Source organism: Scomber japonicus, chromosome 4 (genome assembly GCF_027409825.1).
Source record: "Scomber japonicus isolate fScoJap1 chromosome 4, fScoJap1.pri, whole genome shotgun sequence".
In the NCBI taxonomy this organism is placed as follows: Eukaryota; Metazoa; Chordata; class Actinopteri; order Scombriformes; family Scombridae; genus Scomber; species Scomber japonicus.
The window spans coordinates 9,110,570-9,138,496 of NC_070581.1; the positions used below are offsets into that span (position 1 = coordinate 9,110,570).

General features: G+C 39.6%; 1 protein-coding gene across 3 annotated transcripts; it reads right to left on the minus strand.

Annotated features, from left to right (window-relative positions):
• Positions 1 to 1,195: 1,195 nt before the first annotated feature.
• LOC128357112 (potassium voltage-gated channel subfamily KQT member 2-like) lies at positions 1,196 to 27,100 on the minus strand. 3 transcript variants are annotated; one of them, XM_053317353.1, is made up of 18 exons: positions 26,802 to 27,100; positions 16,263 to 16,353; positions 16,044 to 16,170; positions 15,533 to 15,708; positions 14,266 to 14,391; positions 13,979 to 14,089; positions 12,301 to 12,396; positions 12,096 to 12,190; positions 11,414 to 11,473; positions 10,422 to 10,451; positions 8,552 to 8,748; positions 6,893 to 6,940; positions 6,595 to 6,612; positions 5,674 to 5,779; positions 4,235 to 4,366; positions 3,451 to 3,519; positions 2,183 to 2,276; positions 1,196 to 2,053 (listed from the first exon to the last, which is right to left on the minus strand). In XM_053317353.1, exons 1-18 carry the CDS (start codon positions 27,098 to 27,100, stop codon positions 1,196 to 1,198), a joined length of 2,733 nt encoding a protein of 910 aa, XP_053173328.1. The 3 variants fall into 3 exon arrangements, with proteins under 3 accessions (XP_053173328.1, XP_053173329.1, XP_053173327.1); XM_053317354.1 differs by lacking the exon at positions 3,451 to 3,519 and adding an exon at positions 9,639 to 9,692; XM_053317352.1 differs by lacking the exons at positions 6,595 to 6,612; positions 6,893 to 6,940 and adding an exon at positions 9,639 to 9,692.
• Between the last annotated feature and the right edge of the window lie 827 nt (positions 27,101 to 27,927).

The following is a 27,927-nucleotide window of genomic DNA, read 5'->3' on the forward strand; positions in this document are numbered from 1 at the left end:
ACATGTTCATTTTAGCTCATATTGTTTAGATATGTGGAATTAAAGATCTGCCTTTTTATTTGATGTGTACATCATTTTAGGAAATATTTGTCTAGAAAAGAAGAGCCATTAAAATGATCAAGCCTTGGCTGCGTTTACATGATTGGAATTCAAGCAAAGCCCCATAATTTAAAAAAAATCAACATATTGTAGCTTGAAACCAGTCATGCACACACATTTTCGCTTTTTATTCACTGCTCTGTTTGTCTTTATAGAAGAAAAACACACATAGAGTTTTTCTGCTGAATTTTTGTGTGGTTTTGTAGCCTGCTAAACACAGTCCTTAAACCAACCATTTAACATGCCATGCAGGAGGTTTACTGGTTTATTGATGGGGAAGTATCTGCAATACTTTGGAGGGGGGGAGGATGGGGGGTTCTGTAGTATTCAGTTAACACCAGGCTGAATTAATGATGCTGTAAAAGCAAGCACTTTTTTTTTTTTTTTACTCTGCGAGAATCTAATTGATTATCATAGCTAAGGTTTTGGCATCATAATACCTCAAGTCATTCAAAGGTATAGAATTTATCAAGACGCTATGCTAACCACATGGTAGGACTTGAACAATCTTGCATTACTAACTCTCCCACTATGTTTTCAAAATAACAGTGGTCAGTGTTTAACAGAAGTGCTAAAATGCACTCACTACATAATAATAGAAATCAAGGTGATGGTTTCTTTTATATCCCATACAAATCAATTTCAAGTATAAGTTCAATGCAAAATTAAGTGTTGTAAATCACACATCTATAGTATTTTGTACCTTTCACTAATAAATACAAATAAATATCACAAATGAATGCAACAAAAAAATGTCCCCTAATAAGTTATTATAGTCTATGTTTCTATTTAAACAAGATCTTGATGGATACAATGCAACTGTAATAAAGCATTGCTTGTAAAGTGTTACATAACAAACAAAAAAAGGTGATAACGGATGACCCGTTGTTTTCATAAGGGCATATTTTTACCATCTTTAGTAACAAACAACTAATCCTAATCATTCACTTAACCAAAAATAGACTGTCATAGCATCATTAGCAATAACAGTCAGTCAAGTTGGCAACAAGGTCTCATGGTAGGTTCCTATTGGCAACTGAGGCACCAATTTCTTTCACCATGAGCCTCTTTACCAGGTAGACTAGTCCTTCCTGACCTACTTCAGTCCTGGCCATCCCCTCTCTCCACATGAGACCTCTCCAGTGAAGGACAGAGGTGAGGGAGCATAAAGGTCAGAGTCTGTGTCTGATTCGCCCTCTGCTATGAAGGGTCTAACCCTGGCACAGAGTGAATGTCCACCTCCAGCTTCAGTCCCTGCTCCACCTCCCCCTCCTGACCCTGTAAAGAAAGAAGGCCCAAAGAAGTCCTCCTTGGCCTGGGAGATGCTAAAGCCGCTGAAGGAGCGCTCCAGCTCTTCATGGTCAACAGACGGGATGGAGAGAGACGTGTCGCTCTCCACGGCGGTGGCATCCTGCTGACACCTCTGCCTCCTCTGGCGCCTCCTGCTGTGGGAACCGCTCTCTCGGCCGCTGCCGCCCGGACCTGAGGAGGACCGCTCGTGAACCGGAGCAGGCGGAGGCGGAAGGCGGAATAGGGTGGGCGAATGGTCGCCGCTGCCACCAACAGGTGAAGGGGTATTGGCCACGCTGCTGTTCCAGGCAGGTTGGCTGAGGGGGTGCTGCAGCTGGTGCTGCCAGGAGGTAGAGGGGCGACTGTTGCTGCCAGAGGGAGTACCCACTGATCTCGCCACAGACCGACCCAATAAAGGATCCTTCTTTTCCATAGATGCATCAGAGCACAGGACATCTGCAGCTGAGCATGTCTTCACCTCCTTTTCTTCCTTCACCTCCTCTTTTCCCTCCTTCTCCTCCTTGCTCTCCTCTGGGCTGTGGTAAGGCGGGGCTGGATACGGTTCTTTGGAGTTGAAAAAGGCCTCAGTTTCAGAGCGAGGGATGCCCATACGCTGGATATACACATTTACCAGGAAATCAAGTTTCCTGTCCATACAGACCACCTGCAGGGAGAAAAAAAAGCACACAAGTGAGGACTGTGTGAAAATACATCAGGAAATAATTTTGGTCTCAGTAGAAACCAACTTGTAGGACCTTTACAAATCATAATTGAGTGGGAGAAACATTCCTACCTGTTTTTCTACTTTGACCAGACGTCCCATCATGCTCTGGTCCTCCACAGCCTCTCCCTCAGCTTTAGGACCTTTACCAACTATCTGGTCAACTCTAACATTTGAGAAAGGTAACATCTGAGATTTTAAAAAACACTCTGCTCTGCTACAAAGGTTTCTTAAACTTAAAGGTAACCTGTGGAGTTTTTGACCTCTAGCAGAGCTATGAAACAGCTTTTCAATGAGTGGTTCACCCTTTTTTTGTCTTGCCCAGATGCACTCATGTGATGTGATACACAGTCCTACCAACTGTTTCACACTACTCCACATGTAACCTGCCAAGATATGCATCAATGCCAACCAAAAGGCAAAGAAGTAGAAGACAGACAGAAAGTAAACACGTATAAACAATGCAGGTTTCAAACTTTCAATAAAAGTTGGCTTTAACAATGTTTTATGAAGAAGAAAATGCTTTATACACAACTGTGTGACAATAACGATGCACACAGGGCAATTTAGTCAGTACTACTGAATAATCAATATAACTTTTTCATTTACTAGAAAACTCCGCAGGGCACCTTTAAAAATGAATGAGGCCATTACATTTACATGGAAATAACATAGCAAAAGCATTTATGTTGATGATACCTCCCAAGCTACAAATGGATGAATGACTGAATGATGGCCTATCACTATCCAATATGAAAGTGAGTATTTCTTGAGGAAATATTAATTGCGGATGTACAGGTGGATGGTGTGGACACATGCATGTCTTTACCGAAACAATGTGTTAGGAGAAGGGACATTTTGTTTCGGGCCAAAATGCATCACTTGGCATGCTTTTGTTATGCTTCATGCTTCATTTCCATTGCATCCTACTGGGGGAGCTCTCCCTCTGTCTCTCCTGTATGAGAGCAAGCATCTAGCACTGTCAAACCCCTGTTGAGGGAGGCCGTATGACAATGCTCATTAACATTCAGCGAACAAGCTGTTGGTCCTTTTGTTGACAGCAGCTGATATAATGTGACATAAGAGCTAAATTAAGTGCACAACACCCTGAAAATGTTGCACACATTGCCAGACCATTTTGATATTAAATCTTTAACATTACTGTGTTTCTCCATGTATTATCTAGCTGAATGAGACAGGTCAAGCGGCTTGAGCTCAAAAGGGGTTCCATCAATCAAAATAATAAGGTTGCATGTTACTTCTTCAATATTTGGACTATGGTACAAGGAACATAATGCTGGTAAAATGGTCATTCTACAGGTGCAGTCTATTAACCTAACCTAGGACCTTCAGTGGACTTCTTATGACGAGGTGTTGATGGGGGAGGGGGCCCCACAATCATATCTATCCTGGCAAGGTACACAGAGACGATATGAGTGCAATGCAAAATGAAGCAACGTGGGAATCACATTAGCTATGGAGAACAATTTTCAATATATTCCACACACACCAGACATACAGTGAGTCTGACTTGCGTCGTGGATGGAAGTGTATGTATTTCACCGTTGGAATATATTTATTCTACATGTTAGTCCATTAAGGGATTGAAATGTTAGGAGCTAATTTGCAGGAGGTAAAGCTGATAAAGAGAACAATGTGAATTATACAATATGTGTGATATCTAAAATGAATTTTTGGCGGATTCAGAGGCGAAAGGAGTGAATTGTCATTTGATAAAGGTCACATATATGAAATAGATCTAAGATACAACACATGTATGTTGCTGGAAAATGAAACAGGCAAATTAATGACGTATCACAACATGTGTGTATCCAGTAACACCCCTAATACTATATCAAATCACATCCCTGCTACTATAGTATATTACATTTTAACATTCTACTGAACTAACTTGACTGATTCATCTGAATTTCAGTCATGGAAATAACTCAATGACAATGCTTCCATGTATCCTTCATGGTGAGATTTAGGGTCAGAGATCAGCTGCTGTTGGTGAAAGTACTTCAGCAGCTGCACAGGTTATTCAATCTGAAACAACCTGGAAATGAGTTTGGCTCATATTTGAACTAGTTTAAATAAATAGCATAGTGGATGTGCACTTGCCTGGATTGCAGGTTCTTAATTCGAGACAGCATGTCCAGGTGACCTGCAGAGTACTGCTCAATCACATCCATGACATCATAAGGCCGCAAGCTCTCTTTGAACCTCCTCTTAGACACCATAAACTTCATGATGCTGAGGGAAGACACATCATTTTTACATATGGAACACAGTAGAATGAACAGGCCTTACTCACAGTAGATATTTGGACTTTGACAAGCACAGATACTATTATTTACATTATCATTTTATTCAAATGTCCCAGTAAGTCATGACAGTATGACAGTGAGTCAGCGGTAACAGTGGCAACACCTTGAAACTGAAGCAGCTACAAGGAGTTGAGTCATCATTAATTATATTTTTTTACACCTGTGCTTTTCTTACTGTGACATGTCAAAAAAATATATTCTGTGAAAAAGGCTTAATATAGCAATGTAACTGTAGATGCAAAAAACAGATGTCCTTCTAAAAGGGTACTTCATTAACTTGGGTGTTACTTTCAAAGCTTGACAAACCATTCTTAAAGGGAAACTGCCATTTTTTCAACCTGAACCCTATTTTCCCATCATTTAGTGTCTAAGTGATTAATGGGGTCAACAATTTTTGAAACATATCCAGTATCGAGTGAGAGAGCTATAGATGGCAGCCACAAAAATTGCTGTCCCACTTAGACATAAAAAGATGGGAAATAGGGTCCAGTTTGGTGCTTTCCACCACATCTCTTAGTCATTCATCAGCAAATCGAGTTTCTCAGTTGTCATCATGTGACCTAAGTAATATGTGATAACAGCTGGTCATATATAGCTCCATGACAACTGAAGAAACTCCATCCCTTGATGGCTGAAAAAATTAAGGGAAAGGTAAGTGCCCCCAATTTGTTGCTAATAATCTTTCATTGCATAGGAAGACTGCATACACAACAAAGTTAAGAACAACGGGTCAGTTGAATGAGCTATTCAGTTTGTAAACATATGCACAGTGTACAGTTTGGTTAATAACTGTAACAATATTTTAATATTCCCTTTAATAAGTTTATCCATCTTTTAGAGACATGGATCCTTAACTCTGTGACTCAGATATAATAAGCACTGTGTAATTTAGCTAACCTAATACACAAGAGGCACAAATTGCGGCTAGGCTATTGTGCTCCATGTGCATAAAGATAGGAAATCCTGCCCCATCATTTTTTTAGCACCATGTGGCACCACATCTTACCATATCTTTGAATGTGACTTGTGAGTACAATGTTATTTTTCATAATAGGAATATGGCCAAAACTGATAGAAGTAGAATTAATTGAAATGGTCTTTTAAATGCAATCAGAGCTTTTACAATCACATGGTAAAGAAAAAGTTATAAACATAAACTATAGTTTCCTGTTATAGTTTCTATAGTCTCCATGGGTGAAATAATCTTTTCAGAACCAAAGGTTGCACCCTTACCAAATTGTCCTTATTGCAACCTTCAAGCCTGGTGGTAATTCTTGAGTGAGAAACTCACAGTGGCAACTCTTATCATCTCCAATTTCTTCTCCTGGTAGGCTCGCTTCTACAAAGCAAAGACAAGGACACTCTTTAAGAATATTTCATTGGCCTCCACACAACCAGCGTCAACAGCAGAAGCAAAGCAGACCTGTTGCTTTTAGCTTTGAAGGTGCAAAATTCAATTACCAAACATTGGTTTCAAGCCAGTTAGCCAGTTTGTGAGCATAGTGAGCGGGCTTAGTGGAACAACAGAAAAATAGACTTGGTGCAGAATTGAAGGATAGTGCTGATGGGATAAAGCTTTATTGAAACCTTTAATGACAAGTACTCTCTTCCCACCACCAATTGCAGTCTAGATTAGTATCTTAACTAACATGTTTAGTTAGCCAAAAGGCTGGTCTAAGGATTTTGAAGCATACAGGCAAAGGTGTCTAGGCCTAATCACTGTTGATCAGAAATGAAGTGAGAATCTGGTAGGGAAAGTGAGGTCTCTTCATGCAACATAAAGCAGGGTTTTTGGACATTTTGTCTCTGGGTCAATTTTGTATCATCTTGTCACCACTTGACTTGAACCCACTGTTAACTGCCTACCATTCATACCAACTAGTGCTTATAATTGTGTGGAGTTCATACAATCCTAAGGGATAGTTACATTGTTACAGTACATGCTTGTTGTCAGTTATAACCATGCTTCAGAGCCTTCTGTCAGTATTGGGGAAAAACTTGTATGAGAAAAAAATCAAAATAAAAAGGGGTTCATGTCAAGTGAACAAATCTCAGCAGATTTCAGCATGCATGTTTTCCAGACCGGTGAAGCTGACTTGTCTTTCTTTATAATCCCCCATAGAAGCCAACCAACAAAATATCCCAATGTCTTACTTATTAAACCTTCAATTGCTGCAAAAAGAGAGAGGAGAGACATGGAAAAAGATTTGTTATGGATCCTAGCAGGGTGACAATGGCAGACAAATCAATTCCAAACATGGGAACTTGTGGAGTCCACTGAATGGTTTCTGGTTCATGTTTGAAAGGTCTGGTCTCTCTTCTCTTACGTTTACACTTACCAACAGCATATATTAATAAACTTTATATAAAAATATATGGTCAAATATACAGCTAGACATTACAGAGTATATTACAATCTTAACTAAAGACATGTCATGGTGACTTGTCTAACCTGGAGAACTCTTCAGTCCAGAGTCTTCGTCCTGCATTTCAATCAGCACTTTAACATGCCATGAAGCGGAAGAAGAAAAACAACTAATGAGAGATTGATTTAAATTGTTTAACAAAAAGGCAAAGAAATGGTGAAGGAGAGAAGTATATTTCTAGATAATGATACAGTGGCCTGGATGATATATGGATGCAGTTGGACTTTCCAGCAATCAATGATGGCTGGACACCAAAATCCAAACCAACCGTCCTCTGTCTCCCCAGCTGAATGTTGAAATGTTGGCTTCAAGTATGTTGAGAAAATCTAGCTGTCTTCCTCAACTGTTTGAATACATGCATGAGAAACTACGTATGTATTAACATTACCTGCATGGCAATTACTGCACCTGCACAATGACTGCATCGTATAAAGGGCTTGATTCCAATTTATTATGTGGCATCAGCACCGTCCTTCTTAAAACACACAGCTGACGAGTTGTTGACCTTGGGGTGGCACAAAGCCACACAGAGCTCTAGTGTACACCCTTTCACATCAACTGAATTCATAACTGAGGAAAGATCCAATGTCATCAATTAGCTTATTAGTCAATTAAGCTACTGTACACAGTTTTGTTAATACTCTGTGAATGACTTATAATCTGAATGCCAACTAATTGTTAGATTGTTTGACTTAATGTTGCCACTGAGTCGAGATTAGATCAATATATTGGCTTGCTAAAAACTTCATATTTGACTTTTATAAAATCTCAATGTCAACTTCTGATATTGACACTTCTTTCTGACCACAGTTATATGACAACTGACATTAGACCATCAATGAAATTTCATTTTCATTCATTGTTTTTATGATATGAAGCTACAGCCAGCGGCCCTTTTGCTTTGCTTAGTATAAAGACTGAAAACTGAGGGCAACTGCTACAAATTTTGTCCAGACTTTTTTGGTTTCCAGTAGTATCCTGATGACTTTAGTAACTGTGATTACTTTAGTGTTCTTTCATTTAGTTCCATCATCAGGTCAAAAATGTCATTTGTTTAATATATTTTATGACCAAATACCTGCAAATCTGTGGCACCCTCCTCAGCTTCAGCAGTAGCTTGTGTATAGTTGTAATTAGGAAATGCTAACATGTCAAGCCAAGATGGTGAGCACACTAAACTTCAGCATGTTAGTGCTGTCACAATGATAATGACGAGATGAAACATCTTAATTATAGCAGCTTTACAGATGCTGGTGGATGTATTTTTTGCCTTTGACCAGCCAGCCTATGTTTCCAGGCTTTATGCTAAGATAAGCTAACTGACTGCTGGCTGTAACCTATATATTGTATCAATTATCTCATCTAACTCACAACCAAAAAGCAAATAAGCTTTTATCCCAAGATATTGAACTAGTCCATTAAATACTGTAAATTAGATTAGAGTTACCAAACAGCAGCAGATAATATTAGATTAATCAACTGCTAACTTATTTAAAATTATAATAGTTTACTGCAGAGTTTCAGTGTCTTTCTCAGAGACTGTCCGCTTTAATAAGAATACATTAATAGAGAAAAAAGGATTTTAGCATTAAATAGCACTGTCCCTTAAAAGTGTGTGTTTGTGTGTATTTTAACACTCATTGTGAATCTGGACAGATGTTCTGTACTGTGTGAAGTCCCCTCACCTTCTGAGTTTTGGCGTGAGGCGGCGCCCCGGACTTTGAAGGTGTGCTTTGGTCCTCTGTTCTTGTCAGTAAAGTTCCAGGTCTTGCTGGGGCTCCCCTCTGCCCCGTCCTCTGCCCCAGGAGACTGGACCCTCCCTTTGGCCATGGGAGCCTTGGAAGGACTGGGGAACACTTTGTCCTTCAGACTGGCCTTCCGACTAGAGAGAGCAAGCCATAAGAAGAGAATTTTAACAAGTAAAACTGTTTTTATGGCATCAGTCAAAGTATAAGTAATGAACTATCTGTAACTTCAGGTCTTTATCCTACTGCTTTGTTGTTTTAGATGTAATCTTGGGAAATTAGAATTCAGCATTGGTGTGATAATAAATCTTACCTCAGCAGAAACTCAAAATGGGCAATGTCCTACAGCAGAAGGAGCCATGTCCACATACGAACATAGTAGAGCATTCAGTGGGTCAGGCAAGCAGCGGGAAGCTACAAGCAAGCATGCATGGGAAGCAAAGTGACACTGCATGTCTCAAAAGGAAGATCTGTGCTCTCACGCTATGCAAAAAGTGAACACAAATCATGCAAATAAAATTCACCATCATACTTTATGCTCCACCTGATACATGGAAATTGGTCAAAGGAAACGCACTTAGATCATCAGCAATATGCACCTTGCCTGCTGAACAGAAGTTCATATGCGCAGATTAGGCAAAAAAAAAGGCAGCAAGCAAATCAACTGCATAAAGACATTACTAAAAGAAACCATAAATCAACTGTGACAGGGCGGTAAACAAAGATGTATATCTGTGTTTTCTCAGTGAAAAGGATAGAAGGTGTGGGCAGATTATCTTCCGTGTGTATTTTAAGCAGCTTTTTCCTGTAGACATCACTGACAATGCTGCACTACAATATAAAAAGTGAACTAAAATAATCAAAGTCAGATTTCATCACTCACTAAGTCAAATATGATCAAAAATGTCCTTATTCCATGATTCCTCTAGCTTTACTTTTGTTTCAAAAGGGAGAGGAACAGAAGTAGGAATGAAAGGTGACACACAGACTTGCAGTGCAGTTGTTAGTATCTGTGCAACAACTGTACCTAATATTTCTTGGACAGCACCCGCAAAGTCTGTCTTTGTGTGCATTTTCATTACTGGAGTGGTGGGCAGTAGAGGAGACACAAAAAAGATAAAATAGCAGTGGATAAAGTGACAAAATCAGCAGTGTGTGCCCTCCTGTGATGCAAGTAACACTTTATTGCAACTATAATTTATAATTCATTTGCGATCTGTTAGTCAATCAGCTATGAACACTTCAGTAGCTGTGTCTTTGACATTTTATTTTATTCTTGACTTTTCAACAGATGTGCAGATAATATGCAAATGGCTTATAAAGGACAAAGTCATGATAAAGTGTCACAACATTATCAATAATTGCATTTGTTTCTTTTGTCAAAAACAGTGTGATAGAAGTCAAGCAAGGCTTATAAAGTGTTCAAAATCACTTTTTTCCTGAGGCGATGCTGGGCAGAGTGTCAAAGAACAGCTTATTGGTGAATATTTAATAAAGCTGCCAGTTGGGAGTGAGGCCAAAGTGAGCTGATCTTTGAGCACCAAGTATGCAAATGCAGCATGACCGTTCTTGAAGGAGGCACTTAAACATCCATGTCTGACACATACAAGGACTTCCAGTAACCCAAAACACACACACACACACACACACACACACACACACACACACACACACACACACACACACATACACACAAAGATATACTGTGCACACACTCCCCCAAGAAGAGTGCCTCAGCAGCAGCTAAGAGCAGAGTTGAATAGAAGCCAAAGGGAGGTGAAGAGAGACAAAAACCAATCAGATCACAGACCTGGGAGAGGTTTCGGTTTGCGACTCCTTCCTATGAGTAGAAAAAAGACAGAAATTAACTACCTCTCATCATCAATATTGTCACGCATGCAAGATTGAGATGGTTTGCAATGAGGACAACTTGTCAAACAAATGGGGGCTTAAGAGTCGAGAGAAAAACTAGTCAAGCTGCTGGATGGTACATGCTCTAGTATTGAAAAGTCAAAATTTAAACAAAAGTTGAGGAAAAAATATGTTAAGAGTAACTTAGCACCCCCCTGGAAATGTTATTTTGTCTAACCTCCAGTGTGGTTTAACTTTTCACCTTGCTGCAGTGATGTAGAGGTGTACTTCAGGGTGTGTCAGTACACAGTGACATCACAGCTGGGTTTGTGCAAAAAAGCAAACTTGAAACAGGAAGTAAACTTTCAACCAGACTAGTTTTCAGTGTGGTGTTGAAAGAGTACTCCACCGATTTAGAAGAACTAGAACATTGTTGCAACTTTTGTAAAACAGTATCGAAATCAATGCATCAGAACAAGAGAGACCTGTCTGAAGCCTACATTTCCCACAATGCAACTGTGGAAAAGATCATTTCTGTATAAATGAACACTAGAGCTATAGAATGTGACTCGTATCAACTGATAGTGCTATAAAGTCATTTTAAAGGTGGATTCACAGTTAAATACTCTTTAAAATGAAACCAACAGTGGCACTGAAGCCAATAGAGTTGAATTTGTTCAAAAGTAATTATTGTTTTACAAGGCTATTCTTAATTTTATTCACACTTGAAGTCACTGTCTCTGGAATATAGTGAATAAGTCAGAACAAACCTTGCGCTGCCTTCAACATTGGCATTGTTCTTGTTTTTTTAATTTTCTATTTTGAGATGATTGCTTCACTCTTTAAACATCATTACCATCACCACTGCAACAATCATCCTTATCTGCATCGTCATCATCAACATCATCATCATGAGATCATGCTTTGTCACTTTTGGTGTCATGTTTATACCTGAATGACTTGCCCTTCAGATTCCTCAGAAGGTCCAGCTGATTCAGAGGTGGAATGAGTCTAGGAGAAGACAAAGAGCATGTTGTCATTCTGTCAAGATGGTTCCAGCATCCCAGTGCTCAAAGGTTGGTGCTCGCCTTCGGGCACTTTAACGTTAATTCTATTTAGTTTGGCAGTTGTCTTTTCTGTTGGTCATCACCTTTTCAAGTTGAATTACTACTGGAATCAAAGTGAATATGACTTAATTACCAAATAGAACAGACAAGCAGCAATCTCCTTCTCTCAGAGGAGAAAATGGCAGAATTGTGCGTAGCAAGAGTCAAGCAAGGTAGTTTATTTGCTGAATCACACAGCTGGACAGTGAAATAAGAGGTTAATTTTACAAAGTAGCAACTGGCAGCATTTGAATAGGGTTCGGGTGTCATTGCCAAGAGACCAGCCTTATCCACTGCAAAATGAACCTTATTAAAGCAAGAAAGAGAAAAGTCACAGCAGTGTGTAATACCTCACAACAGACAGTAGTACCTGATACAACAATTAGATGAGGATATTCTGTAGGCTCAGTTTTCAACTCGGTCACCCAGTTTCAAGGAAGATGGCAGAATGTGATATGGGAAAACAGCTGTATTTACTGAAACTGCTGCATAAAGTACAGCATTATTCATCCAGGTTGATGTCTTACCTGTACATTGGAATGGCTACAGTCTGCTCATAAAAATCCCAAGTAGATACCAAATCTGTACGGGAAAGGTTGGTAGCATAAAACCTCCAAGCAGCCTGGATGGAGAAATAAAAAAGTCATTTAAGCTTTCTGTCAGGAGATTATCTCCATGTTATAAATATATGGTCACAGTGTTGTTATCATACAGAGTTCCTTAGACAGGTACCTGGATGAGGCTTGCTGCAGGATTACGTCGTTTTTCAAAATGTTTCTGCCTGTGCTGCTCTTGGACTTTCAGAGCAAAGCCAGAACCCAGGATTCCCTGTACAGGTTCGGAGTGACAGAAAGAGCCCACACAGTGATTAGTGACCTTTAATGATCTCTACTGGCCACAAGATGGGCTTGCAAAAATAGCAAGCTTGCAAGCAGTCTCCTCCAACACAGAACAAATCCAGCAAAGCAATATCACAGATTTTCACATCTGCAAAGCCTCAAGGTAATAGAAATGTGAGAGAAAATGCTGATTTCCTCCACACATATTAGAAATCAATGTGACAAAAGTAGTGAGTGTTTTCTGTATACTGAGCGCTGATACAGCAGAGTCCACAGCTTTTTGTGTGTGATAGCTGCTTACTCAAAGCTGAGTCTGGCTCCTTCAAATCGCAGGTGAAAAGCTGAACATTTAGCTGCAAGTGACAAATACATCAGTGACTGGAATTACAGCGTCACAGGATGAAAGCTTTCTGAATGAATGTAAAGGGAACAAAGAGCAGAGTCTTTGAGGATTCAGAGGAAGCTTTTAGCTTACTGCAACAGTCTAAGTACCAGAGATGATAAATGCAATGTACAGAATGGCTCACTCAGAGCACTTGCTTTTCTGAGTGAAAAAAATGGAACCGTATTGGGTGGTTGATACGTATAATATTACATTAAGTACAACAAAATGTTTTCCAAAATCAACATTTTTCATAGCAGCCATTTGAGTGTTTTCTTATGTGATAACTGAAAATGTACTATTACAGCTCTACTTTTTCACTGAGCGACTTTCCATCATCTATACTTCATTTTGATTCTTCACTGGTTTATTAATTTAAAAACAATATCACTATCATACATTTTAAAGGAGCATTAACAGATTTTTTTGGCCACTTGGGGCAGCAGAACAAGTTATAAACACAACACTGACATATTATCACCCTATAAAGATTAAATTGTGATATGTGAACCAGCAGATTTACATATTCATCAAACATGGAACAACATTATTATTCATTTGGAGTCATGTTTCTGTCCACTCACTAAATATGAGTCTGATATTTAGTCTGCTTTTGCTTCTGGTTTGGACTACACCAACTCTTGAGGGGAACATCTTTCTCTTTAGCACCTAAATGTTCCACCATGTTCACCAGCTAGTGGCTAACGTTGCCTGTTTGCCATTTGGTGTTGAGCTGGCTGTACATTTGGTTTATCAGAGCTTATTTGCTGAAAAGTAATTCATACTTTGACTGGAAGCAGGGTTGAAGAAAGCAGTGAGACTGAACCAAAACAGAAAAGTTGCAGGCTGAGATGCTAAAACGCTGTAAATTAGCATGAATGTACTTCTCCCATGGGCAGACCAATGATCAAACAAGGTATATGCAGTTCATAAAAGCTTTTTCATCAGTTCCTCTAAATATTCAAAGACTAGGAGGTCTCATGCAATAAATGAAAGAAGGACTGTGAAGGCAGCATGAGAGGTGAGATTGTCACATAATTGGATGCACCATTTCTTAGAGTTGCAAGGCAGAAGCATTGAGCACTGAAAACCATGATGGATAGAGACTAAATCAACACAAATGAAGATCTTGCAGAACAGCACTTTACACTCTGCTGTGGCAACAACACTGATGACTACTAACACTTACAGCAGGAAGTGCAAAGAAGGCCACCCCGATCATACTGAATGTGGCAGCCAGCAAGCGTCCATTCCAGGTCTTGGGAACCTTATCACCATAGCCGATGGTAGTGAGAGTGATCTGGTGAAAGGATAAACTAAATTCATGACCTGAGTTAAGCGATGCGGTACACATATATGTTGTGAAGTAAAAAGCAGGAAAATTGGATATAAATGTTGTACATCACATTGTGACAATCAACTTCTTAAAGCAGTAGTGACATTAAAGTGACTTAAAAATGGCTAGTTTAGTCTTACCAGTCCCCACCAAAGAGCATCAGCATAGGTCTCAAACTCATCATTTGACTCCTTTTCCACAGAGTAGACCAGGAATGACGCCAGGATGAGGCACAGGAAGCCTATGTACCACGCTGTGATGAGCTCCTACAGCGAAAACCAATGCAATAAGCATCAGGGAGTCTAAAGTAATAACGTATCATCACGGAGGCCTCGCAAAGTGCTGATGTAACCTTTACGAATTGGCAAAAATGTAATAATATTGGACATGCTCATGTGAGTCGCGTGCCCTCTGTGGCAAACAAAGTATTTCATAAACGTCTTTATTTCCCTCGGCTCCACACATGCTACCCACTCGCCCCCTCTCCCCTCACCACATCACACATAGAAACACTGACACACATTTTCCACAGCTTATTAGCGCAAGGAAGTAATTCTATTACAAAGCGTTTTCAAATAAAACAGAGAGAAATATGTTTCCTCACTGTGACAGAAGAGTTTGGAGGAGACACAAGTGGAAACAGTGTTTCACTGAAGCAGCACAGTGGAAATTAAAGGGCAGCTTCACTTTTAGCTTAAACTCTGACCCACGTGAAGATGTTTCCTTCCATACACATTTTTCATTTTCACTGTAAGTCTTTTATTGACAGAGACTCTATTTGTGTACCTGATAATCTTGTTGGATAAACAATATTAAAATTAGCACAGATGCAGGTGACAGCATTATTCAAATTTGCTTTATCCATTCAGACAACAGGGCCTAAAATAAGTGATTTTGCTGCACAAATACACAATTTAACTCTTTATTGCTTTTCCAGAAGCAGCCAACTCTCCATATGACATTTCTATTGGATGATTCTGCAGCACACAGTTTATGTCCGGTGCCAACATTCAGTGCCAATGCAGGAAGTTATAATAAAGTATGGTAAAGCCTTTGACACTGGGTATGGGGGGTTCAGGGCCAGAAAGTTATTCTGTTCTTTTATTGAACTATGACAGATATATTTTATAAGCTTAACCAAATGCTTTAGTTGCCTGATCACAACCATAAATTAGGCATACTCTAGTTGAATTACACAGATATGATAGGAATATGGACTATTAGATTAAGGTTCAATATCATGAGTCCTGTTAGGTAGGTGACTTGTGAAGACTTCTTTTCATGAAGCCATGTTAAAGTGGTTTTCACACTAGATAAAAACAAAGTTAGCATGGTTAATAGGACTCTGGTGCACATCAAATATGGTTTTATACTTAACATACCCAACATCTTATCACAAACGTTCACCTTGCTATGGGCATAAACTACAGATCCGAGCAGCTTCCAGGTGCCTCCACGGCGGTCCATACGCAGCATGCGGAGGATCTGCAGGAACCTCAGACTCCTGATGGCCGAGGTGGCAAAAACATTGCCCTGAGAGCCAGCCGCCAGTACGGATACTGAGGCAATCAGCACCATGATGTCTGGAAAGAGGAAGAAAACACAATCATGGAAGTAGCAGATGAAAGCCAGAGATAGCATGTCAGACTGAATCAACAACACTTTACTGTGAGGTGTCAAATTTTCACTTTGGTTTCCAGTCTTGCGAATTAAGTTTCATCTTCTCTTGAGCTTAACCTCAAGACAAATAATATTCTGAGAATCACATGAAAGCATAACAAAGATGACAATCATATCCTTGAGAGATGCAGGAATGGAGAAATCCTGGAAAATAGGGTGGCACTGTAACGTGTCAGTGTTATGTTGTTCTGACAGAGCAAAGGAGAGAAATGACAGCCAGCAGACCTTGTTTTCTCACCTATGATACAGAAAGGCTTTCTGGCAAATTTCAGCCTCCCTCTCCATCCTCGGTATCGACAGCAGCAGCCGGCAGCCCATATCCTTACAATGTACTCCACTCCAAACACCACGATGGTCACAATTTCCTGGGGGACCAAACGAAATGCTTGACTTAACCCAGTGACATGAATGTACTGTACATGGAGTGAAGGGTTACAGCAAATAATATGATACCTACCAGGATGTACAAGGCACTCTCTGAGCTATTTCTAAACTCTCTGATGGTGGCGAAGACCGAGAGTATGAGACAGGAGAAGACCAACAGGAATCTGGAAGAGAGGGTAAAACCAGTTATTGCTTTTTCTTTGACACTTTTTGTCACTGTTAAACGTGTTGAAACCTGTGTTAGGTAGAGAGAACAACATATTTATTGAAACGATTTGCTTCTTTCATAAACCCAGACTATAGAAATACATGAACATATAGCATCTGTGATGTCTGTGGCATAAAGTCTGCTTGCATCCACATTAATATAAGACACAACATTCACATTTGTACATAAGGTGAATCAAGCATACACCAATCAATCCACCAAACACCAAGCTGACGCCTTAATATTCTCATGAGATAGTAACTTCTATTAGAAAAAGTACTGAACTTTGTCTTAAAGGGTCAGTTCACCTAATTAAGAAAAAAAAACATATTTTCTGACATATGCCTAGTGGTGTCTAGCCATGCATGTTTGCACGAACTGAGGCTTCAAGACCTTCACCTCTGAAACAGGTGCTGTCACCCCAATATAATGAAGGTAAATGGACATCTTGTTTGTGCTAATCAATCTGGATAAACAGCAAACTAGCTGTCAAACAGTATTATTAGTGTTGTTTCTTCAGTAGAAAGTAGCCCCAAAGAAAATAGATTCAACATTCAGATGTGTTGATGGCTGCTATATTATATTACACCATAAAGACCAATCTGCTAATCAATTTCTAAAGTTTAAGCAGGTCCAGTTGGGGACTGAATGAATAATTAGAGCTGCAGACTGTGGACGGTGCCTTTATTAGTGGAATCTAGCCAAACTGCATGAACAGCAGCAGCAGCTCAGTTAGTAGTAAATGTAAATGGGTAAATTGGTGAGAAAATGAGAAATAAATAGCATGAGAGGAGAACTGAACAGGCGAGTATGTTAAAATGGGGAAAGTAAATCTAATTCGGTCATGTTAATATTTCACACAACAAAACCACAAGTGACCTTCTGCAGATGTGTTTGCACACAAGTATGAGGGAAATTAAATAACTTATGAGTGAGGAATGTGGGGTAACATCAGCTGACATCAACCTACTTCTGTGTGCCAGAAGTGATTATACAGAGTGTATTTACTGTGTCACTAAGTGGTTCTTCACCGGAGAGACAAAAAACCTCTCAACCTCCTCTTTACAGCCTGAGCCACATTACCTGCCTACTACAGAAGTAATAAGGGATGTTTGATCTGTTTATTTTATCAACATGGGATGAAAGTTAGTGTAAGACGTGATTATATGACAAGGGGTGCAACTCATGATCAAACATCTCCTGATACACAAGAAAATCTGATCTGATCACTCTCAAATTACTCATTTGGATGAATTAGATGTCATGATAATATGATTTTGACACTGAAGAGGTTTGGAAGTAAATCAAATCTACAGCCACACCTCCATAAAACAGACTGAGACCATCAGGCGAGCACTTCATTGGATGGAGGGTAGCACGCGATTTGAAGAGGAAGAGGCACGGCAGGACTCGACCTCAGGGACTTTCTTTAGAAAAGATCTTCTGGAAGGAATCCAACGCAGAGCTAATGGAGAGTACCTAGCGAAACCCAATACTGGGATAATGCATGATTTTAAAAAGATGCAGACATGTCCAACATTAATCATAATAGAGATCTGAGCATCTCCTGAGCACAAGATCAGATGTTACACTTGAAAGCTCACGCTAAATTAAAGATGATATTGTCCAGAGTGAGATAATTATCCCTTGTGCTATGAAATAGGGATGAACAGAAACCAGTTGTTGCCTACAGGAGGGCTGAACCACATAGGACCCCATCTTTTACTTTACTTTTACCTTATATCATATATACATATCAACTTATATATAATGAAATACTAGATAAGCAACATTCAGAACCTCTCCATCCTATGAGATATAGCTAATACCTGAGTGCAGCCATTTCAAATATCTACACCACCACTGACTCCTCTGACTTTGATGATGATACACTTTATGTTGAAACAGTTGCTTTACCTTATTAATAGCTCTTACTATGACTGTATGCTCCAGATCAGATCTTTCCATATGCTGCTTAGTTGTCTTATCTCTTGGCAAAAGCTTCTCAGAACTTCAATATGTAGACAGTGATTTAGTCTAGCGGGTGACCTTCCTGGTTCAATATGAAATTGTCCTGACAATGATCAGTTCAGAATGTAGAAACCAAAGGCTGAATTCATTACTCCCTGAGTACATGTAGCGCAGATGTAGCTGTGCAGCATTAAATATTTTACATGACATGAGCTAACCTTAGTGCTTAAGCTATTATTTCATTAGGCTTCATTGTCTGCATCCTCCCATAACAGTGAGACTAGAGTGGACCACATTTCCTCATTAATACATCCTGTTTCTTCACTGTTTTTAAATTAAAAACGTGTATTTTCCTGCTGTTTTGTTTTTTGTCAATACAGAGCAAGTTTAATTTATTAATAATTGATTTAAACTTTAAATCCTACTTTTTCTGCTGCTGCAGTTTTAGTTTGAGTCCCAGCAGAGGCCACCGGCTGTCAGTCAATCGGAATGAAGTGGCAGAGATTAATTAGTTCTTTATGATATTCCTCATCATACCCCATCTATTTATTTTTAAAAATAATAATAATAATAATGATAATAACAATAATGTGAATACTAATAACACTACTACTACTAATAATAATAATAATAATAATGATAATAATAATAAGCTTTATTGGTATGGCACATGTAAAGTATATATATATGAATACACTATATATTATATATATACTTTACATGTGCCATACTATATATATATATATATATATATATATATATATATATATGTATAGAAGTGCTTTAGAAAAAGCACTTTGTAACTGTTAGGTTACATAGAGGTCATTTTCTGTAACTTCTGAAGTATACTGTATGTGTGTTTTTGGCATTTCATACATCATTGATGGCTACAGCAGTCAAGCCTTGTTTGGTAAAAGTGAGCTCTTCATGCATTGAATAAAGCTTTTATTACATTCTGCCTTTAGTCTGCAGCTTGTGAGTGAGATTTAGGTTAGATCTATGTATGTATGTTCTATGATATGTTAAGTTACAGTCACACAGTTCTTTTGTAGTTTTATACAGTAAATATTATTCTAACCATGGCTTTCTTTTCTTTTCCTTTTTTTAATTTTTCATCGTGTACATCCTGTACAAGTACATCATCTATATATACCAGCAATGGCAAAAGGGTGAACTCCATCCTTCCTCCTTTTAGCATCCATTTGATGCCCTGAGTCCTGCAAGAGCAAAGGTGCAAATGATGTTTGCAGACTTTATCATTGTGGTAAATTTAATTTATATATGAAACAGGCTTTGAGCAGATTTCTGATGCTCTAAGGGAATGAAATTATACCCATTTAGACACCTGCTTCTTCCAAATCCAGAAACACAGCAAAGAGATGTTCTTTCTCTTTTTTATCTGATTGAATTTGCAGTTGGTCCCTCCTTTTATGTCCTCACCATCCTGAGATGTGTCATATTCCTGTCTTTTTATTTTAGAATACGTTCACAGTTCTTCCCTCAGTCCTCAGTCAGGTGTTGATGTAAACACTGAAAGAGGTTTTCCTCACTGTAATCATTCTTCCTGTTCATACTGGCTATTAAAAGATCCCCTTCAAATGTGCTTTCAGTATAAGTGATGAGGGACAAACTCCATACAGTCCTGCTTCTGTGCAAAATTGTGTTTAAAAGTTGATGTGAAGCTAATATGAAGCTTCAGCCATCCAAATGAGCCAAATCAAGTAGATATGTTTCAATGTTACAGTCGTTTTAATGCCAAAGTCCTTCTTTTTGTTGCTATACTTCCAATACAGCTCAACAGGGAAACACAAAGAGGGAATGTGATGCTAAAAAGACTGTAAATATGTCAGATATCCACTTTCTAGTCAGTTTCAGTGATTATTTGGGTATCTGACTGATGTTTTAAGACAGACTTTTTGTGAACCCTTCCTTTCAGGTCAGTCAGTCACTGAGTCAGACTCTTCACATCTTTGTCACATCACTTTGACATGTCACATTGACTTGTCATTTTACAATGTAAAGACACAAAAAAATGTTGTACCCTAGAAACTCAGTCAGAAGTATGATTTCTGGTCAGAGTTCACAATCATATTTCACTTGCAAAATTTAAAAAATAGAGACAGAGACGGCACAAAAATAGATGTACACAATGATGTACTGAAGAGGGAATATCTTCATGTAACACCAACATAATACCAGGCTCCTATTTCTTCTGAAATTACAGTAATGGTCATCTCATCTCATTTATTATTTAAATGAACGTAACCAATTGAATTAAATGTTTTGGAGGAAGGAAGCTGACTGGCTGCAAGTCTAATTGGACATCAGTTTATGCAACTTTCCTGGCTCGACCTTGCCAAGCTCATCAGTGCCTACTAATGAGGATGCTCACTGATAGAAGAGGGGGACAGAACCTGCCTCCTAAAGCAGTCAGACAATTAGGTTCCTCAGCTTCTCGCCCATCCATCCTTATACTGCCAGCATGGTGAAGCTTCTAAAGATTTATACCTCTCCATCATACAGTATTATCTGTGGACACACACACACACACACACACACACACACACACACACACACACACACACACTAGTTTATGGTTATGAGAAAGTCTAGGTAGATATATACATACAAGAGACATATAAGGGTGATTACATGTACATTACAAAGCTCTCAAACATGTTGGCCACAATAGCATGTGCGTGTAGCATGGGGCTATAGCAGCAAATTAAAGAGCCAGGCATGTTTTAGGGTGTATATAAAATCCTTTATATTGAATAATAATTTTGTCTTCATTAATATGCCCAGAATCAGTGAATATGAGAATATTTTTCATTTGAAATGTTTAGCTGCTGGACACAACATGTCTTCTACCTCACTGTAAAGTCTATAATCAGCGTTTGTGCACCAGAGGCTTCAAGTTTCCACATTGCACTTGTATAAGTTGACAACTGGACCAGGATTAGCTCCAAACTAGTTACGTCATAAATCCTGCTCGCAGATCCAAACCTTTAACTCACACTGTCATTGAGCACGGAGGAACTTTCCTCCTCAGCAGATGAGTGTGAAAACAGTCAAACTTAACATCACTCTGTACAGTGAAGGCAAACATCCAACTGAAGTAACAATAAGCAAAACACATTTTTGGGTATTAGCCTACACAAACTTTACAATTGTGCTAAATTATTGATTCTTTTAAATAACTGATGCAACATTTCAGTTAGTAAACCTGCACAGTCTTACACTTTTTGGCCACTTTTTTGGTAGATAAAAGAGCTTTCTGCTACTGCTGAAAACAACACTAAAGAGAGCAGTGAGAGTGAACTGACACAGTAGAAGTAGTAGTTCATTGACCCAGTAGTTTGTAGACCTTTCAACTAATGTTCTGATGCATCTGGTATTTACATATAACATACACCATCCTACACACACAATTACCAGTGACCATAAAGCTCTATTCTACACCTGAATTGTCCTCAATAAAACCCCACCTTTAGTAAAAATCACACTTGCTTTTGCAGTCGATAAACAGCCACAGGCGCACACACACATACACACACATATGCACTTGTTGCCAGTAAGGTCCAGACGACATCAGTGGGAACGTGACTATTGATCAATCAGTTTGAGGGGGCCGTTGTTGGAAGAAGAGAAGCCTGCATTTCCTCCTGAGCTGCAGATAAAGAGACATTGATTTGCCCCGCTCAGCACAACATTGCCTACCCAGACGTACTCATCAAGCTAAATTTAGACTGCGACGAACCCGAGGAGAAGAAATCAGGAGGAAAGGATTTTCACTAAGCTAACTGTGCCTGTGAAGATCATGTGCCAACACTGCAGCGTCCACTCAGTAATGATGGAGATCTAATCTTGTGTAAATAAAAACATTGGTGACGCAGCGTGAGTGGCTACCTGCTGTCATTGTGCTCCTTATGAGCCACAGGGTTACTTTGCTGTGGATGCAAAGCAGCCATTGTGTATTTCACAATGAACCTGAACAGTAAAGAGTATTCTGCAAATAAATAACCAACTAGAAGAACAATAGAAACATGACAAGCCTGCACTGTAAAATAATGGTTATTGTAGCTTTGGGGGAATCTGCCAATGAAAACAGTAAATAAAGTTGTATACAACGCAACTGAAGCCAGGTAATGAAGTCAAAAATTCATTATGAAAATAGTTGATTATTTGTAGTCTTATACCACATACTGTTGCTTCAGAAAAGGAAAAACTTCACTAAAAATGCTTTAAAGAGAAAATGAAGCATAACCCTACAGAGGAACAGAGGAGTTAACTTTTCTAGAGTGGACAGTATCATCAAAATTACGAGAGTCATAACTAAGACAAATTCAAACTAGGCCAATATAAAAGAAAGGAACGTCTTTTTGAAAGATACGTTGGCCAACACACAGCAGAGAAGTTCATTAAGTACACTGGTCTTTTATAAAACTATAAACACTGACTTTTTGGCCACTCAGAGGCTCAGTAAACAAGCTGTAAACACAAACTTGATGTATAATCACCACCAGCTGCCTAAGTCTGTCTTTTTGCTGTCTGGTGTTAAATAGGTAGCATATATTAGGGTTATCTGAGCTTCTTCACCAGAAAACAAAGCAAAACAATGTTACAATAGTGAAACATAGCTGTCTAATGGTGAGCTGTAAAATCAAATCAATGAATACAATATAAAGCTCAGAGCTGAACGGAACTAATATATAATAATAGTCTAAAATATACACATGAATTATTCTATTAGGATATTGATTATAGCCATTTTTGTAGAAAAACAGTGTGTGCTATAATCTTTTAAATGACAGTGTAAAAGGTAGTTTTACTGTGTACATTTGGCCCTGAAATGAATTCACAGCATACTGACACTAATTCAGTCAAGGAGGTATGTGGGAGCTCTTGTGTCAACAGCACACGGCAAACCATTCTTAAAGTGGTATTACACCAATGTTTTCATAAAGAAGTGGCAGATTAATAAAATAATAGCATAATCGAACAGTAGAGACTGAGATATTGTGACTTTCTAATCCCTAATATGAGTCAAATTACAAAACCACTGGATACTACAACCAATAGTACACATTGCATTAGATCTGCACTGTCTGGTAAATGCCCAGGTCTTTCAAACTACACACTACCAGTTTTGCACTTTTGCTTTCAGTCAAAAGTTATAAATCTCTATATTCGAAACTAGATATTAACCAGACTTTCATTCACAATTTTCCCATACTTTAGAAAGCTTATTCAGCACCACAGACGACATCATACAACTGTTTTCACAGGCTGAAGTACTGTTCATGATGAGTAAACGGACCTTCATGTGCAACATTTCTGGAGTGCCCCATAAATTTTAAATAATCCTAACAGCTGTGGCCTCTTATCATCCAGCAATGTCACCCAATCCATCCCTAATCATCTCCCAAGTGCAGGACTCAGTATCCACACTCAAGTCTTCCACTGCCACCTCAGAGCACACCAACCCCCTCCAAAAAAGAGACCACTCCATCACACCTCAGCAGCTTGGCAGCCAGCATCTGTCTACTACTGTACTTCACCTTCTTTCTTCCCCAGTTTGTCTTCAGGTGGCCAGCTCAGCAGAATAATGAATAACTAGAACACGTCCTCAATCCCTCTGAATCACTTTGAGAAAGTTTAACAGAAAATTTAGTTTGTTTCCCTTTGATTGATCACTTGCCGAATGCTTTGTTTTGCTCTCCTCTCCGTGCAGTCTTATTCAGTGCAGTCTTTTGTTCCACTTTAGGTGCGGAACTGACACATTTTGTCATTCTTTTACAACTGCAGAGGTCTTTCAAGTTTCCTGCACAGCTGGTGCTTCCTGCAAGAGAACACACAGTAATGAAGCTCCTGTTGGAGCCAAATCACTAAAGATATCAGCGCCTGGAGCATTGTATCAGGGCAGGAAAATGTCATGGCTTGGGTAGATCCTGTGAATGTTTTGAAACAGATATCTGATGCCAGTCCTTTTTTCCCCTCAAATTTTCACTGATTTTTCTCTCTCTTATAAAAATTCTGCTTTTTAAATCAAGATGCCGAAGATTTACAGGTGTAGCCTTGACTGTGGATCACTGTGTCTCTCTCCCCTTTAACTGATGTTGGACCACTGACAGAGATTGGCCTTGGACAGCTGGATAGATAGAGGGAGAAAAACAGTGTGAGAGAGGCGTGGAGGCAGAGCACTCTGGATATAGGTACTCATGTTCCAAATATCGATCATTCACACATGCATTACAAACGAGACCAAGGAACAAAACGCCTGCCTAACATTTCATGAACATAGCCGTCAAGAATAAAATAGCTAAGCAAATTCTGCAATGCTCTGTGTCTTTTTGTTTGCCTGATGCTGTCTTTTGAAGCAAAGATGAGGAAAAAATCAAAGAGGGAAAAAATTTAACTGAAGTCAGCATATGATAGTTTTATAAATCAGCTGGCTGGAAGTAAAAAGAGTTGGGAGATTAAATGAAGTGTGAAGAGCATGAATAATGTATAGAGCACAGCATAGAGTTTGTGGGTTACTGGGTGCAGATGCTCTTTTGTATGAATTTGACATTTTCTGGAACTGTAGGTGGCTTTCATGATGGTGGTCATGTGGGCTGGCTCCTTTCTCCAAACAAATATCTTTGTACTGGGTTGGGGTTGACTAATTTACAACTTGCCTCTGAGAGGATTATGGTTTTTGGCAGCACACATGCTACTGACACTGTTCTAACTAGGTTGCTTATAGTGTAGTGTGGCTCCAAATACTATATTATCCTGCATAAAACATCCCTGCCTCCTGCACTAGATTCAGCCATGACACTAGCACCACCTCCTAAGAGTGACAGTGGTCAAAAAAGAAAGAAAGCTAAGTAAATTGAGAAAACTGAGGTTTTAACTGGCTGCTATAGTATTCAGTTAATATTTAAAAAGCACCCAGAGGCCCTGTGTGAGTGTATGTGTGTGTGTGTGTGTGTGTGTGTGTGTGTGTGTGTGTGTGTGTATGTTTGTGTGCGGTTTCACATTATAGCACAGGCCTACTTCTGGGCATTCAGCCGTCTCAGGGGAGTCGATATGCTGTGCACAGTGAATTCCTTAATGCCGTGGCCATTTCAACTCCTCACTACCAGTCACGCAGTATCACTGAATCTGAAGGATTCAGGCGTGACTGGAGGGGGAAGTGCCAACCACAATTTACCACCCTTTTTATTTGGAGAATAGATCATACATTTGTAGTCACACATATTGTATCTTTCATCTTAACAGAGTGTATAAAACTGCTGTGAAATAAATGTATGAGAGAACATCATTGATTTTACACATACAGATCAGTTTACAAGTCATACGAAGCGTGGCATAGCTCGTGCAAACAGTTACATGATGTCTTCTGTGGTTCGTGACGAATAATAGTAATGGATTACTTTCCTTTTCTGGATGAATGAAGTTTGAAAGAGTGGGTGATTATGAAGCTGGAAGGGTCTAACTAAAAAATACTACTGGTTGCATTATGGGAAATGTAGGATGCAAGTATCTGTACCTCTGCTGCACAGGCTGACCAGTGTTTTCTTTTTATGTCATGTGTTTCATGTGAGCACCCATCTCTGTGAATATACACTACTACTATTTATGGATTGTCCCTTTAATGTGTAAGAAAATAAGGAAGGCTTTTCCCAAAAGGTTGTTGCCGTCATTTACCACAGAGCTGACCACTCATCACAGGTCACAGATCACCAACCTTTATGACCTGGGATGGCACCACTCGACATTAACCCTTTGGCAGGCAATGTCTCGTGTTCAAACCAGGTCTCACTAACCCAAAACACAAACAGCAAAGCATTACGTTGTAGCTACGAGAAGCTCACAGACTGTCTGTAGTATCCAGAACACTCCCTCAGCCTGCACAGACGCACAGTAGGCTGAATGTAGAGCCCACATCCCTGTGCAGAGCTGGACTGCGACGTTAATTAGTGAAAGTACTGACGTGGCGCGGAGCTGTCCACAGCCCGCGGTGCTGAAACATAATGCTGCCGCAACATATGGTAACTCAAACAATAGTGTGTCATGTGTGGACACACGCGAAATTTGGGTGGCCTCCAGTCAAACACGATCGAGACCATGAACAGCTTTCATAATGAACCCATCACTGTGAAATAAGCATGAGTTGCATTATTATGAAGAGTTACAGCAGGAGTTATGCAGGTGAACTGACACCTCGCCTATGATCAGGCTATGCTTGGCAGCATGACAACGTTTAACCCCTTACTGCGCCATCAACGTTACCATCAATGAAGAAAGAAATACAACCCGAAAAACTCCATAACATTCCCCCCGCCCCAAATACCATGGCACAGGAGCATCGGTGTACCCCTCAAAGTAAAAGGCCACAGACAGAATCAACATGCTTCACCAACGACATGCCGAAACATGACTTACACATAAGCGTGGTAGATGAACGCCCATCCCCGCGGTCTTTCCAGCGCATTATAGAGGAAATTCTGTAGTTTCCTATAGCTGGCATTTTTCTTCGATGGTCTGGGTCTCCCGGCGGAGATGCTGGATCTCGGTCTGCAGAGGATGCTGCTCCGCTTGGTGCTTTCCGAACCCGCAATCAGCAGCGCTCCATCCCTGCTGGATTCAGGAGCCCCGGGGTCCAAACCCACAAACCCGACTTTGTGCTTCTTCTCTCCGGCTTGAGCTGGGTAAACCCCGCCGTTGAGAGATTTCTTCACCATTCTAAAGTCGAGACGACTCTAACGAGGAGTTGTCCGTGCCCTTGCCGCGGGGATGCATCACCGGCGCTGAGGGGTGTGTGCTGGTGCTGAATGCAGTCGGTGTCGGTCCCCACCTTTGAAAACCAATTGCAATAACCACGCGAAACTGCACAGTGTATGCTTTTTCCCTTCGCCCCTTCCGGCCGTTTGTCAGACACAGCAAAGGAAGGAAATGCACATGATTGTCGCTCCACAGTCTAATCACGTTGCAATCATTTAATAGCTCAGAGATATTTCATGCTGCAAAGTTGAAGTGAAAATGCAATCATCCTTCTTCTACTGCAACAACGCCTGGTCTGGTTTGTCAGTGTAGAGTATGATGTCAAAACCATTTCAACTTGCTGATGAGGGTGAGAGGATCATTACTTAACGTGTCTTGTTTCTAAAAAATCTATCCCGAGATAACCTCCCTTCCTCTCCAGTGTGGCCCAAGAGAAAAGCTGCAAGGATGGCTTTCATTGATGATGCATGTTCATGCAATATTCATACGTGCAGCCTTCTTTAGTCGGGTAATGGATACCTGAGACTATGCAAAGCTATATTTTTAAGGTTTGCTTTCTCGTCATGTTTCTGGTAAAGTAAAGGATACATACAGTGATGAAAATATCACTCCATGTCAGTTAAGATATAAAACAAATGGAAAATCTCAATCGGTATGCAAACACTTCACTGGAAATTCTAATGCAAAATAATGTGATATAGATCCTTTCACAAAGAAAAAGTGAAAGATGAGAACTAACTAATGTATGAAGTATGATGAGAGAATTCAATTGCCCCATGATAAGCAT